The sequence below is a fragment of the Fukomys damarensis genome, unplaced genomic scaffold (assembly GCF_012274545.1).
Source record: "Fukomys damarensis isolate Sample0158 unplaced genomic scaffold, DMR_v1.0_HiC HiC_scaffold_39, whole genome shotgun sequence".
Classification (NCBI taxonomy): Eukaryota; Metazoa; Chordata; class Mammalia; order Rodentia; family Bathyergidae; genus Fukomys; species Fukomys damarensis.
Genome location: NW_022900951.1, coordinates 122,141,012 through 122,151,390, shown reverse-complemented (window position 1 = coordinate 122,151,390; position 10,379 = coordinate 122,141,012). Strand labels below are relative to the sequence as shown.

Here is a 10,379-nt window from a genome sequence, read left to right as displayed (position 1 = left end):
AAAAAAAAAAAAAAAAAAAAAAAAAAAAAAAAAAGGAAAAAAATATGAACTTTACAGAAAACCTTGTTTACTTCATTTTTATTAAATTTTTCTAAAATAGTGCCATTTTTATAACTTAGCACTAGGTACTATGATCTAAACATTCCTTGTCGAAATGATGACATTAAAACAACACACTCCCCCACAGCAATCGGAAGGAATCATAAAACTTAGTGGCACAGTAATTAAAATGAATACTTAGGGAATGTCAAAGATTTAAAACATACCTTACACAGGTGTTGAAAACCTAAAATGAGCTTAGAGTCTGTAAGACCCTGTGACCTGGATCCACAAGTAGGATGAGTTGTTTCAAATGATCAGTGATGACAAAACTAAGTTCCACTGATACCCCCAACTTGTGGATAATTACGATCTTTAAATAGTATGCCAAATTTAATGTTTAGTTCTAGCATGCCATTAATGAAAACCAAACATATTAGTGGTTCATGTTGAAAAATGGGAATTTCTTACAGGAATATGTAAATCTCTAGTATTAGTAGTGAAGAAAGAGACATGCACACCAGTTTCTCATTATTAACCCACCTGATAACTTAAACGAACATACCTAGTACTGTATATTCAATTCTACAAGTGTTATATCCCTTTTTTTAGATTAAAGTAATAACATATACAAAAAATCCCTAGGACTTTACAAGAAGTCATGCTTTTTGAGTCCTGGTTCGTTAACTGGATTTATTCTTTTCAGCTATAGTACAGCGGTAAATGGAAAGATAAAGATACAGTAACAGCATTTAAGAAGAATTAGACATTTAAGAAGAGGCATATGAGCATATTTCCATTAATACTCACAATGAAAGTAAGGAGGCTGCTGTAGCCTAGAAGTTATGAAAGAATCACTAAAGAAACCACAAAATCGTGAACACAGGTACAAGAAAGAATATGAGCAAAAAAGAATCAAACAGACCTCTGTGGCCACAAGCAAAACAAAGTAAATCTGTCCTCTCCTGCTAAGAGTGCAGAATTCACGTCAAGTTGGAAGGTGGTAAATTTCACAGGGTTCTACAGAATACAGCCTTGACTACCTCCTCTCTTAGAATGAAGTTTGGAACTCCTTTTTCTTTACTCTTTCAACTGATGTTTTCCCCCTAATGAAATGAATGATGATGAGGAACTTGGGAATTTGACAGTAATCTACTTGACACATTAAACTAAAATCCATTTAGTTTCTATGATAATGAATGGAAGTACTAGATAGTTATTGATGAAAATCAATGTGTGATGATGAAAATTATTGGAAGATTAATAAAAGTAGATAAAATGCACCTTAAGAGACGAAATAGTAAGTTAGGGAAATAGCCTCTGGCAGGAATCTGAAGACAGGAGTTTTAAAGAATGACAACCAATTAGAATGAAGTTCTATACCCTTTTAAACAGAGATAAACATACACAATGAAAGGAATATGATTACATATTTACATACTCTGTAGTACTTTAATGATAACATGTTATATGGAAGAAGCATTCCCTCATTCTACTAGCAGCTTTGACCAACTTATAGCAAGAATGACTTGACCAAAAATTCCTTAAAGTACACAATCTGCTACTTACTCTTGAAACCTCAGGCACAAAAACTTTAGTATGATTATGCTTTGTACCATTTAATTTTCCAAACTATAAGGAATTAAGAATAAATAAATTACAAGCTGCTCATATGCAAGCTTTAGAACTCTACAATGATCATTTCTAGACAGCACTACAAGACATGCAAAGGAAAGTAACGTACCTCCAGCTGCTTACTGGCCTCTTCATTTCTCAGCATCAGAGACAACTTAGTGCGCAGACTCCGAAAGTGCATGTCAATCAACATATGTGCTCGCTTTGAGGTGACTTCATTGATGGACTGAATGATTTATGTTAAGTAACAGCATTATTATCACGCCAAACACTCTACATGAAATAAACCAAAAATAGCTCAAAACACTCACCAAAATGACAAGCTGGTAAGTTTCTGGATCATAAGTTACAGAAAAGGCACCAACTGCCTTTTTAAAGTCCTTATGTGCCGATTCTTTGGCACACCTAGAGATTGAAAAAAAAAATCCATTCTTAAGATAAATGATTATCAACTACTGGTATAAATACACGCAGATAAATGTATACATAGAAGAATCATGGATTCACATTACATTTCATTTATGCTGAATATTACATCCATTTACAAGTTTAGTTCCTTTGCTATCCATCTTTGAGATAGTCAAATCAAGCATTTGATATTATAAAGAAAGAAGAAAAGACCGGTCATGGTCTTAAAAGGTTAGGTTTAGGTGGGCTTATATTACCAAAGGGGAACTTCTCTCCTCTGCAAGCTTCTCAATTTCAATTGCAGAGGGTTAAGTTAGTAGTTTTTTTTCTCTTTCAGTTTTTCTTAGTCCACGTTTGCAGTACATAATGATTACCTCCCTTGTGGAGGGTTGGAAAATGCATCGAACACAGAGCAGTTCTTTTTTCATCCACTCCCCCCATCACTTGGTCCCTTTTCCATTTGTGAAAGATCTATCTCCCTATTTCCTATTACTTTTTAGTTTGCTCTTTATTTACATTTTGGATTTCTCATAAGAGAAACAACGTGGTATTTAAGCTTGTATGTCTGATTTATCTCACTTAATATTATGGTCTCAAGGTGCATCCATGTTCCTATGAAGGACTCAAGTTCATCTTTCTTTATGATAGAGTAGAGCTCCATTGTGTATAAATACATTTTCTTCATTCATTGATCTATGGATGGATATACAGGCCTCTCCCAGGGTTTAGCTATTATGAATTGTGTTGCTATAAACATAGGTACACATGGGGCACTGTATTATGATGTCTTTTTCTTGAGTCAATGTTTGAAAACTTATGAGGATAGCTACCACATATGTGATTTTCTTGTTAACTTTTTAAAGAAAAACAGCTGACCAATTTAAAGAAAAGATGTATATGAATGAAAAGGCATAAGAATTTTTATACACACATGATCTCTAGAATCAAAAGGAGGATTTCCATGTAACCTGAACATTTACCATCTGTGGTGATGCATTATGTCCAAATCAGACTCATTTTAGCCCCTTGCTGTAATCTTTAAAAAATAATACCCATTTTGAAACTGTTAATTATTGGGCCAGGGATTTAGCTCAGTGGTGCCACCACCTGCCTTGCAAGCGCAAGGTTCCAAATTCCACGGTACCAAAAAAAAAAAAAAAAAAATTATCATTCCAGATCAAGAAAAAGATGACCTTCTCAAGTATCTCTGGCTCTTCTCATTACCAACTTATCTGATAATGTTTTAGCTAACAAGGAAAAAACCTGGAGAAATATGTGTGGTCTAAAATTTTGACTTGTAATTTATGTAGAATTATCACATCTGTTTTGTCAGTTTCAAAATCTCATGAAAAAGATCATTTCATAAAACAAATATAAATTATGAATAATGGCCATGTATCTACCTAAGTAAGTTGAAACAAATACAAGGCTGGCTTGATTATATAACTAGGAAAAGCTAAGTAAGTTTTTTCCCCACTGCTTTTATGAATCAAACAATTTTGCCAAAGTTCACTGAATTTAAATATCAACTTATAGTATTTTGGTATTTGTTTGTTGGCTTGTATTTTGAGCCAGGGTCTCACTATGTAGCTCACATTGGCCTTAACTCACTGTGTAGCCCACTTTGGCCTGGAACTCTTGGCAGTTCTCCTGCCTCAGCCTCCCTAGTGCTGGGATTATGGGTGTGCACCACCATACCGGCTAACTTGTACTATTCTGAAATTTATATTTTTTTAAATTAACTTTATATCACCTGGACATTCTCAGCATTTCTCATTTATAACTTACATCTGTCTCAAGTCTTCTGGCACCTCCAGTTTGATCTTATGGAAAGTATCTTTCGTAGCAGGTTTGTTGGGATTAACCGATCGCAGACGCTCAATTGTGACAATTTCATTATATGTAGCATCACATGCTGCATATTCTATCACATAAAACTGAAAGAAATAAGTTATTCTTAGTAATAGTTTCTCTACTCCTATTCGATTTAAAAAACAATTCTCTAGACAAAAACAACAAACTTTAATCAACTGAAACACATGAAACATACTGAAAATGTAGCAAAAAAATTTAATAGAATGACTCAGGTGTTATTAATTCAAAATAGAACTCCAAACTGAAATGTGGTACCTAGGCCAGAAAACAGCAAAAGTATAAGAAGAAAATTTAAGTGGTTTCCTACCTCACCCTTTATCATCCTCACTTTAGCTAACCACCAACAGCAAGGCTCTTTTTCATTTGCTCTGGAATAAACCTACATGAAAATTACAACAGAATATTTTATGATTAATTTAATTTAGAAATCTTTAATCATTAAACATTGAGGAAATTTCATCCAATGAATCACACAGGATATGCCTTCGACCAAATATCTGTGTAACCTGGGTTAGACAAAGATACATAATCAGAAATTATCTGAGATTTCCTGGGTGCTCCATGTTAAAAGCCATTTTCCTATTTTCAGCAATAATCAGTACCTGAATATGGATGCTTAAGAAAAGCTAACTATTCATAAACATTAATATACTTTTAGTACTTAGCTAATAGATGTACCTAAAATGTACAATCTTGTCTTTCAGACCCTGGTCACTAAATGTTAAGACCACTCTGCCCACTAGGGACGCCATCCTGGCCTTTATGTCTCCTGGAGACTAAATGGACAGATCCCTGATCACTCTTTGGTCTTCTGACTCCTCTGCACTAAAAAGGCCAAATCCACACTGGCAATCTTCTGGATATCACCTTCCTGCTCTCTCACACACTATGGATCAGTTCTTCTAAAATGATCTCTCTGGTGACCACTTCAAAGTTCACTTATGATGTGCAGCATGGAACCTTTTGTGAAGACACTAGCAAATCAAGGTTAACAGGAAAAAAGACAATACAGTATGTATGGAGAAAAAAAGCTAGTCAAGGCTCAAACTCAGCTCTCTTTTACATCCAAGTTAATAGTTACATAATACTCTAACTAAATACAACTTAACCTACTTTACCCTCTTATCTCTATTGTTCTGTCTTAACTTTGCTGAACAAGTAGAGAAATAACCTTGGCTAACTATTCTATAACTAAGTCATCTTAGCAATGTCATGTGACCAAGCTGAAAAACAAAGTTCCCCTTTGCTCCTCCATCAAATGCTATTATGAATGCTCCTGATAGTCCAAAAGACCTGGTCCTCACCTTCAGAGAGCTTATCGTCTTCTGGGGAAGTAGACAACTAAAGGCCTAGAAGACAGTGTTTCTGCCTGCTGTTAGGATCCCTTGCAAAACCAAGCCCAGCTGCTTACACCTAGTAGGTATTCAATATACATATGGTAAATAAATACTTTATATCTACCTCAACTTTTACACTGTAGAGAGAAGAACACAGGCCTGCACATTCAGAGACCTTCCATGACGACTCTAAAACAATACTCCCACCCCTATATTACCTTCCATCTTGCTTTTTTTTTTCCTTCATGACTTTCACATGCCATATTAGTTATCCCCATTAGAACGTGATATTATCAAAGGCAGGAGACTGTCCCGTTTTGCTGTACATTTGGTAGCTAGAGCTGAAGACAAGAATTCAAGGACCATGTACCATAATGACTTACCACTAAAATGTCTACTTAGTGCTTTCTTCATACTATAGATATAAAGAAGTTGCAACTACTATCAAGGCATTATATGTGTTGTGGAGAGAAAAAAGCAACAGTCCAAAATGGAGTGTGCCAAAGGGCAGAAAGGAGAGGAATGCTGCAAAAACTGTAATACAAAGCAGACTGTAAGTGCCTTGAATATAAAACCAATTTATAATAGAGAAATAACAAACATAATGACTTTGATCATATACTAAATCTTCATAGAACCTTTTGGTCAAAAACCTCAAGAGGCGTATGAGCAGATGTTTCACAGTACAACCTGTGAAAAAGGTTTTACCTATATATATAAAAAGAAATGGAAGGCTTAAAATTTTTTAATATCTGTATCTATATATCAGAAAGATTCACTGCTACTAAAAGAAGTTCTAGGTTACTTCTCTGTTAAGTAGCATGATTCTCTTCCTTTTGTAAAATTAATTGTCCTAATCCATCTTGCTTAAAATGAGGACAGTTATAAATGAACAGTATATCATTCAAAGAAAAATTCAGAGATTGAGGGGAAAAGGGAGAAAGAAGGACTACTGGGCAAAGGTACTTGGGGCAGTGAATAATTCCTTTGAGTGCTGCTCAAATACTCCAATTTAAGCAGCATGTACCATTTCAAATCACTAAACTGTAAAGGCAAGGTATAAAAACACCACCCAGGCAAATGAAATACTTCCACTTCTTTAAGGGTTTAGGGCAGAGGCAACTCACCTCAACTTCATCACTTTCATTTATATCTTTATTGTAACCTACAGGTGGAGGGAATCTCACATCATGGAATGGAATCTGCCTCTCTGGTTGCCAGCTGCAAATAAGCAAATGTCAAATTATTGAACATGGTTTTGGCATTTAAATGAAACAGTGGCCACGCTGCCATCAACTTTTGGTTAAGCGGGACCCTTTCTATCTTGTTTAAAGAAGCAAATACTTTAAAATGGCCGCTTCTGCTAAGTGCAATCAATATAAAGGCACTGCAACAAAGTCTGCATGCAGGACAGCAGCCTTGTGCTTCCATTTGGGCTATTTCTCTAAACACAGATCAACAACTGATTTTCAAGAATGTGTTTCTTCCAGTAATTTAAACTTCTAAGAGTTTTAAACAGAAGCCCACAACAGAAATGTCCGCAGATGATTTAATGTTAGTATCAGTTAAGGGTTAGTAATGTCATCAACGTACTTCTACTTGCAAAGGAATTTTAACCACATTCCAACAACCAAAAAAAACGCTAATTCCCAAGCAAAATGGGGCAGCCGGCACATTAGCAACTTACAACTCACTTTTCCCCCTTTACATTTTAGATCCCACGAGGCAGGTCAATTCTTGCCATGGGTAGCGGGCTGCTGATCAGTATGAGGTATCAGCATGCACTGGGTTGGTGGGGTCTCCTAAACCACGGAAACCAGATGGAGACAGCCTACAGGAGTTCAATTAAGTTGTCTATGTTTTGAAATTTAAAATAATATGGAACAACTTTGAAAGACACCAAATTGTTCTTCTATGCCCATGGAGATATAAAATGTTAAGAGCAAAACTTTGAGAAAATGAGAGGGTTCAACTGCTACAGCAGTCAGTTCTGGGTTCTTTTGGGAGCATTTCATCAGCAAATACTGGTTGCATATATATCTGTTTTGTGAAAAGACTTTCTTCCAACTGAGGAAAGGACTAATTTTTTTTGCAGTTCTTTTTCAAAAACGTTGAGAGCAAGTAATTAAGTCAAAGTTTGTGGAGATCTGATTAGAGCTGATTTTAGACTGTCCCCTTCTGATATTATGCACATTTGATAACTATAAAATTCTAAAACAAATTCTTTACTTCAGAAAAAGATTTTTTTTATATTTATTGAAAATTGGTGACTTTTAACATGTTACAAATTCACTGGTAAATCTGATTTATAAAGCTTACGATAATGCAAAAGATAATTTTCTTGGTTTCAAAAAAGGAAACCAATTTCAATTCCAAAATGCATAGATATAAAAATTCATTACTCAGCAATGTGAAATCTGGAAGGTAAAGAAGCACCTAAAACAATCTGGTATTAGAGTAAGAATTTCTTCATGACCCAAAAGAAAGAAAGAGTACTATCACATGAAGTTCTATCAAACACTGTTCTTTGTCTTGTTTGTTTTCTGACAGAAAAACAGAAGGGAAATACACAAAAAAAAGAGCAGAGACTACTTTTGTAAGGACTTATCAAATCCCAGCTATGTGCTCAAAGTCAGTGTCGTATTCCCAAACATACTCCATGAACACAAGGAAAAACAGCTTATCTACTTCAAATTTCCAGGATGACAGACACAGGAAGAGAAACTTTTATGCAGATATAGTACAGGAGGTAAATAATTAGGAAGTCAACAGATGGGATATTTTTAAGTTTATGGCAGTAAGATTTTAGCAGAAATTTGATTGAAAACCATAAAGAACTGATTTGATAAATCAATGTATAAATAAATTAGACACATTCTTACATGCATAGAGGAAATGAGTACTTGACTAGGATTTGAGACTACACAGTACGGGAGAAACTAACAGTGGTAAATAAGGATAATTGTCCTATTATGAGAAATAGTATTTACTTAGGGAAGTAAACAGATAATAGTGTCATTACAAGAGAAAAAAGGCTCCCAAAATAATCAAAGATTCCTTCAACAGAGGTACGATACTGTTGTTGCCTATTAATAATCATGGTTACTTGAACAGTAAAAAGCCAAGTTCTGTTATCTTTTGGCTTTATATATTCAGAGAAAAATCTTCTGCTATTCAAACTTGTATTTTAAACTGAGATTATCAGTCTAGACAGAATTGGGAACAGGGCTGTGTATTCTCAATCCTTTTATCTCTGTCCCTCTAAATTTGTCTTAGGCTTCTAAGGGTGCTGCTTTTTCCTGCTGCTAGCTGAAAGGACTTGCTTAGAATTAATTACAAAATTTTCTAGACACTGAAATGCAGGGCTGCGTTTAATTTTTAGAAGATATTTTTATTGTTCAGAATGTCTGTGTCACACACTCCATTTTAGCAGATTTGAGATACAGTCCATATACCACATAATTAACCCATTTAAACATGCAACTCAATGGTTTGTGGTATGTCCACAGATATATACAATCATTAGTAGTCAATTTTACAACATTTTCATCACCTCAAAAAGAAATCCTGTATTCTTCGGCTATGCTCTGCATCCCTCAAGTATGTACAAAGCAACCACTAATCTACTTTCTCTATATTTTTGCAGCCTGCTTTTGACATTTAGTACAGAAAAAGTCAAAATGTTGTAACTGCCTACCATTGATCAGAGATCAGCAAAAATCACAGAAAATCGTGACCATATCTACATTTTAGCTGACGAGTTCATATATACTTTAGTGTTCTGAATGGCTTCTACGAAAATGGTCCTTATTAGTACTCAAAAAACTTACTTAACAAAACTTCTCTTCCCCCCAAAATGTTAATATCTATATAACTGATGTCTTCACACAGCTAACATATTGTGAATTGTGATCTGTATTTTTTTTTTCTTTTTGGGTACCAGGGATTGAACTCGGGTCCTTGCGCTTGCAAAGCAGGCCACCGAACTGCTGAGCTAAATCCCCAGCCCTTTTGTTTTCTGATATAGCAATAGAAAGCAGAGAAGATTGGCTATTATTACTGATTATAAATATATGAAACAAAAATATTTCATGGGTGAACAACTGTTTCTGATATACTAGACAATGAAAAACATCAATTTGAGACTTAAGATTACAAATATATATAAATCTACCAATAGCCATGAATCCCTTCACTTCCATATTTTATGAAAATTAGAAATACTACATTCCTATTTAAACTCTCAGTTACACACACAGAACCATCTGGGCTCTTTCCAGTCAAGGGGACTACAGTAAAGATCAAGAATAATAGGGGGCAATGAGATCATTAGCAGGGCTAGCTATTCCATTGGTTTAATGCTGAGTTTTTCAGATACTTTTTGGGTCACTAACATGAAAAATATTCAAACTAGACTTGAATTAAAAAAAGCACAGCAAAAAGGAATTAGCATAAAAATACAAGGAACCTGAACATTAAAATGAAACATTAAGACACTTACTTGTTTTCAAATGCAACTGTTATTGAATCTTCATGAACATCCTTTACAAATGCCTATAAGAAAATAATGACAACTAAAATTAATTCTTCCATCTAACGACCACTTTTAATTTCAGAGACACCAAACATGTTTAATAATAAAATGGAGCTTTGAGTCAAAGTCTGTTTACAAGGTCCATTCACACCTTAATAACATCTACATTGCTATCTACTGTATAGTAGGCTCTAGCAATGCAGGTAGTTAAAACAGCAAATAAGAATAAACTGGTCCACAGAGGTCCACATCTCATAAGGGAAGCAAGTACAGTATACAGAAAATGATGATGCAGTGGTGAGTACAAAGCTGAATGTAACTGCTAGGCTAGTTCTACTGGCATTAAGAAACTTGTTTCAAGCCATACGTCAGCTCGTGTAGGTCTGTTTTAAACTTCACCATAAATGCTGTTCCCTCTTTACCACTGTCCTTCCTCTTTTTTTCCACTGTCTTCCTACTACTGGTCTTTGAACTCAATGGATAGTTATTAAGTGAATCATCAGAGGTTCCTATCTCTCTCAGCCTTGCGGAAACTTCTGGTGGGGAGGTGA

The 10,379-nt window shown here is 34.9% G+C and overlaps 1 protein-coding gene across 12 annotated transcripts in view; it reads right to left on the bottom strand.

Annotated features, from left to right (window-relative positions):
• The window catches only part of Fmr1 (FMRP translational regulator 1), a 26,502-nt gene extending 16,612 nt beyond the window's left edge, over window positions 1–9,890 (bottom strand). For 7 of the 12 annotated variants that reach the window (XM_019210180.1, XM_019210182.1, XM_019210185.1 and 4 more), the window contains exons 1-5: window positions 6,422–6,515; window positions 4,265–4,336; window positions 3,871–4,019; window positions 1,986–2,079; window positions 1,784–1,900 (exon numbers count right to left, since the gene is read on the bottom strand). In XM_019210180.1, coding sequence (XP_019065725.1) covers window positions 1,784–1,900; window positions 1,986–2,079; window positions 3,871–4,019; window positions 4,265–4,279 — 375 coding nt within the window. In that variant the 5' untranslated portion in view covers window positions 4,280–4,336; window positions 6,422–6,515. Of the gene's footprint in view, window positions 1–1,783; window positions 1,901–1,985; window positions 2,080–3,870; window positions 4,020–4,264; window positions 4,337–6,421; window positions 6,516–9,795 lie in introns of those variants that run through there. The other 5 variants (XM_010641344.3, XM_010641346.3, XM_010641345.3 and 2 more) reach the window with 1 other exon arrangement.
• Window positions 9,891–10,379: the final 489 nt, after the last annotated feature.